The sequence below is a fragment of the Aptenodytes forsteri genome, unplaced genomic scaffold (assembly GCF_000699145.1).
Source record: "Aptenodytes forsteri isolate BGI_AS27 unplaced genomic scaffold, ASM69914v1 Scaffold201, whole genome shotgun sequence".
NCBI lineage: Eukaryota > Metazoa > Chordata > Aves > Sphenisciformes > Spheniscidae > Aptenodytes > Aptenodytes forsteri.
Window position 1 is genome coordinate 754,336 of NW_008796209.1, and position 4,843 is coordinate 759,178.

Here is a 4,843-nt window from a genome sequence, read left to right on the forward strand (position 1 = left end):
GGAAGCAAAACAGATTGACTCCTTGGTTTCCCTAATGGCTTGGCCACCCGCCAGGGTCCCTGTCTGGGGAGCAAACAGGCAAGCAGCAACACCCAACCCACCGAGAGCAGGTAGCGGCAGGTTGCAGGACCGGATAGGAAACAGGAGCCCACAAACTCATTTAGCCATGATGGGGGCTGTGTCTCCAGAGTGCCCCCCACCTGGCACCCCGCGCCGTGATGGGCAACTGGGAACAAGACAGGACGCGTCCGTAAAGGGGGGCTCGCAGCTTACAGGAATCCCCCACCCTCCCGCTTCTCCATCACCCAGCCCTCTGCTGGCTGGTGGGCTGCCTGCCAGGCTGGCCGAAAATGAAAGCAAAGTGTCTGGAGATAAATAGGAGCAGCCTCGGCACAAGGCAGCAGTGCGCGTCCTGCTCCCCAGCCTTGCCCAGCTCAGCACCCCTGGCACCCGCCATGGCTCTGCGCCTCCACCTGCTGCTGCTCCTGCTGGCCGCTACCCTCCTCATCGCCCGGGCTCAAGGTGAGGGGCGCGAAGCCCTCCTGCCCGCCTGTGGGTGGGATGGGGCCGGAGATGGGTGCTCAGTGGGGTGCTGGGTGGTGCGGTAGCAGTGTACGGTGGGTGTTTGTGGTGCATTTGGGTGCGTGCATATGGCTGGGGGTGTGGGGTTTGCAGTGCGGTTGTGTGTAGCGGGGTGCATGTGTGTGTGTGCATGCCTGGTTGGTGTGCGGTGTTGTCTTGCAGTGCTTGCTTGGCTTGGGAGCATGTGTGTGTGTGCACGTGGCTGGCGGGGCAGCAGAACAGCACAGGCGGGAGAACGAGGTTCAGTCCCTTTGCAAGGAGCCTGTCTCTGCCTCAGTTTCCCCTCCGCTGGCAGTGAAATTGGTGTCACGTATCCCCGGGGCAGGGTCCAACCTGCAAGTGGGTACTGGGGTTGAGAGCTCCCACCCTCACGTGCTGCCCCAGCATCTCTCCTACAAATGACACCAAGCAAGCCCTGTGCCGTCAGCTGGCTGTGCTGTGCTCCCCCGGGGCTGCGAAGGTGCCCTGGCTCAGTGGGCGTCCAAAATCCCATGTCCCCTCCTTGCCCCCAGGCATTGGCAGCTCGGCCCCGGACTGCTGCCTGAAGAACAGCCGGAAAGCCCTCCCCAGCAGCTGGGTGAAGTCCTACAGCCTCCAGGGACCCGAGTTGGGATGTTTGCTGCGTGCTGTCGTGTGAGTACCCCGCTGCAGTCGGGACCATCCAGAGCAGTTTGGCTCCAGCCAAGCCCTCCCTCTCCGTGTCCTCCCCCTTGCCCACCCCCCAGCAAACCTTTCTGCCTGCACCCCCAGGTTTACCACCAAGAGGAATAAGAAAATCTGCGCCTCTCCCACCGACCCCGCTGTCCAGAAGCTGATGCAGAACCTGGACAAGAAGGTGAAGGACAAGGACAAGAAGAAGCGACATGCCCCGCGTCCCGGGGGCAGACCCAAGCGGCAGAAGCGGCAGCGGGTCTAAGTCAGGCCTGAAGAGGTAGGCAGGGGGGAGCGGGGGGCAGCAGGGTAATGAGGTGAGGGTGCTGCCCCCCCATCCCAGATCCTTCCCTGTTGGGAGGGCAGGCGTCCAGCTACCGGGGCCGAGCCTGGGAGGGCTGCCACAGCCGTGGCTGGAGGGTGGAGGCACTTAGGGCACAGCTCCCTCCTGGTCTGTGCTTGCCTTAAAATCAGATTTCTTTCTGGAGCTGCTGGGGCAAGGCAATGCTTGGGGACGGGCAAGGCACATCGTGCAAGGCAACGGCCCCCCGGCTGGGGTGGGCGCTCTTGCTGAAACCCTCTCCACCTCACCGGCCCCTCCTTGCTTTCCTCTCCCCTAGGACAGATGCCTTCCCCACCGATGACCGACCCACCGCCTGGCAATGGACATCCACAGACCGCCCACCTGCCCGCTGGCCCTGGGGCGAGGACGGGGCTGGCCGAGGGGGCTGCCCTCTGCTCCGCAGCCCCCTCGGCGCTGGCCGTGCTTCCGCAGAGATCCCCCCAGCCGGGACCCCCTGCACCGGCTGGGTGCTCTTGGCGGCGGGGGGCACCCAGGTCCTTGCTCGCCCCACGGCCACGCCAGCGGGGACCTGGACCTGCATGGGAGCTGAGCCATAGCAGGGAAGTGGGCAGCCGTCCCACCAGAGGGGATTTCTGTAGCCTGGCAGGATGGCAGCTTTTCCTATGGCTTTTTTGGGGGTTTTTACACATTTGTATTTATATTTAAAGACTGTGCTTTCATTCAGTCTTCCTGGAGGGCTCTACTTCTGGCTCCTTGTGCTTCACAGAGTACCCTTTATGCTGCAGGCTGGCTTTTCTGGAAGATTGCTCTTATTTTTCTACCAAATAAACAATGGCTGCATTTCATTTCCCTCCCACCTGTTTGCTCCTTTTTGGCTTGCGGGGCTGTGGGGTGCCAGGCAGGTCCCATGTTCCCGTGTTCCTGCCTGGGCTGCTTGCTGGGCGCTTCCTTGCAGGGCAATTAAATAGCAGCTGAGATGGAGAGTTTGGGGACAGCAGAGGTGACAGTGTGGCTGTATGTCTGGGCTGTTCTAGGCTTTCCTTCTGGCTTTTATAGCGTGCTGTTGCAGTGTAGTTTGGAGAAAGATAGTCAGGATTTGTCCCTTTGATTTTTTATTTTTTTTTAGGTACAAAATTGCAATGAAATCAGAACAAATTACTCATTTTAGTGGAATTTTACCCTTTTATCTCCCTTGGGTTTGCTGTTGTCAGAGATTCAGACATTATTAAGCCAAATGCTTAGTTTTCCCAAAAGAAAAAAAAGAAACTCTCATATACTTTCTTTCCAAGTCTGAAAAGCCCACATGGTGAAACCTGCACATGAGGCTGTGCAGGTGGGGGAAGAGAAGACTTTGCAAAATTCATCACAGACATGCTGCAGCCGTTTGAGAGCAGCTCTATCCCAAACCTTTAGTAAAATGAGAAGTCACTAACCCAAGGACACCATAAGGTGAGACTGCAAGTAGAGGGGGGGACAGGCGGGGAAATGGCATCTCCCTGTGCTTGCAAACCCCCTCCAGCATGCCCAGAAGGAGCAAAGTGAAGGGCTGTACCGCAGCCGCAGTGCTATCTGCTTGCGGAGACTTCAGACGCGGACTTTGGTCAGTAAAGGTCTATTAAGTCATATAATAGCAATAATAGGATTTGTGGGGCTTAACAGTATCAGCAAAGGCTGCGTGCTGGCTGGAGCAAAGCTTGTAGCTGAAGTGTTTATATCAAGCACGTTTATCTGGCTTGATTGCTTTATTAGGCGGGCGTTTCGGTCTATTATTTTAAGGCTGTGTAAAGAAACTGTGAAGTCCAAGATACCGGCCCTGCGTATGGGACGGGCGCTGAGCTGGCTCCGTGCTGCCCTCTTCTCCAAGTGGGAGCACGCGGCCGTCTGCCAGACCGGCTTTTGGACAGGATGTGAGGCAATAAAATATATCCTTTACAACCAAACTCACGCGTTCTGGCTGTTGTGATGGGCTTTGGTGGGGTGGGAAGGGCTGCATGGGGGGGCTGCTCTGCTACCCCACACACAGTCACCCCCCAGGTCCTGGCTTTTGCAGCCCCCCTGGGCGCTGCATCCCTGGGGTGCAGGGGCTGGGAGCTGCTGGCACAGGGGAGGGGAACCGTGCAAGTCCCCTCTCTTGCAACTGCGTTGCCCAGCAAAGTGAAGCCATCCTGTTTGCTCAGCCGTCCCCACTGGGAGGACCCGAGGTGCCAGCAAACACGGGGACACAAAACGGTTTTGTACTCGGCATCTTTTGCTCACGGCCGAGCCTGTCCCTCCGGCTCTGACCCTCCTCGATCAAGCACTGCTTGCTCAAAGCAGGGGCTCTGTGCTCCCCGCTGCTTTGGGAAAACAGCATTAAACCACATTTATTAATGAGGCTGTGCTCTGGCCTTGGGCCTTTGCTGGGAGCCTGGGAACTGACACCCACGCACTGGGAATCAGGCGGGGCTGCCTGGGGAGGGCTGGAGGCAGCCCTGTGTTTGCTGGGGACACGCTGCACCCAGCACTGTGAGGCCGGCCCTGCCTTCTGCGGGACTCCTTGTTGTGCTGGTCGTGGTGTCGGGGTTGTGAAATGATTGCAAAAAGCTCATAGAAATGAGGCCCAGCTGAATACGTCTGCAGCCACAAACAGCAAATCACGAGCAGATGGCAGGAGCAAGCCAGCACGTGAAATACATCCTGGTGTCTCTGGCTGCAGATGTAGACACCACACGGGTGGGTTTTTTCCCTTCAGATGCTAGGTGGGCCTTAGGCTAAGACAGGTTAAAAAACATGCACATGGGGGTGCTCTAATTTACCCTAAATTTTACCCTAAAAGCAAGGCTTGTGGAAGAGCACCGGAGTTTGTCCCACGCTTGGGCACTGATGCCTGAGCAGGAAGGCATGCGTGAGCATGGACATGGATGCACAAATGCAGCCCCACACGTGCCTGTGCCTGCACACGCATGGGTGCTTGCACGCAGCTTCCAGCTTTCCTGCAGAATGCTGCTTTTAAGGAAAATAAGATGTCAGGGTTCGTGGGACCCTCTTGCTGGCGAGGCAGGCAGCTGCAGTGCTGCCACAGTGAGTTGGCAAACGGTGAAACACCTCCGAGGAGATTCCCTGTGAGAGGCTCAAGGGAGAGGCGATGGGCTGGGATCTGGAGCGCGCAGCAGGGGCCAAAACCCCTTCCCCATGGAGGAGCTGAATCCACGGACCCCAGCTGGGACAAGCGAAGTAAAGAACATGCTCTATGACGATGCCGCAGTGAAGCAGCAGAGGAGGATTCACACAGTCGCAGCCCATGGCAGGGCAAACCCACTGCTTTGC

General features: G+C 57.9%; 1 protein-coding gene across 1 annotated transcript; it reads left to right on the forward strand.

Annotated features, from left to right (window-relative positions):
- The first annotated feature begins 447 nt into the window (after positions 1–447).
- LOC103906340 (C-C motif chemokine 21) lies at positions 448–1,933 on the forward strand. The gene is made up of 4 exons (XM_009288228.1): positions 448–522; positions 1,095–1,215; positions 1,333–1,513; positions 1,854–1,933. Exons 1-3 carry the CDS (start codon positions 456–458, stop codon positions 1,496–1,498), a joined length of 354 nt encoding a protein of 117 aa, XP_009286503.1. The 5' UTR covers positions 448–455; the 3' UTR covers positions 1,499–1,513; positions 1,854–1,933.
- The last annotated feature ends 2,910 nt before the right edge of the window (positions 1,934–4,843 follow it).

Bases quoted from the DNA above. Each gene is read 5' to 3' on its own strand.
- LOC103906340 (XM_009288228.1), top strand. From the start codon at position 456: ATGGCTCTGCGCCTCCACCTGCTGCTGCTCCTGCTGGCCGCTACCCTC. The intron at 523-1,094 runs GTGAGGGGCGCG...CCTTGCCCCCAG, and splicing joins CCTCATCGCCCGGGCTCAAG to GCATTGGCAGCTCGGCCCCG. The intron at 1,216-1,332 runs GTGAGTACCCCG...CTGCACCCCCAG, and splicing joins TGTTTGCTGCGTGCTGTCGT to GTTTACCACCAAGAGGAATA.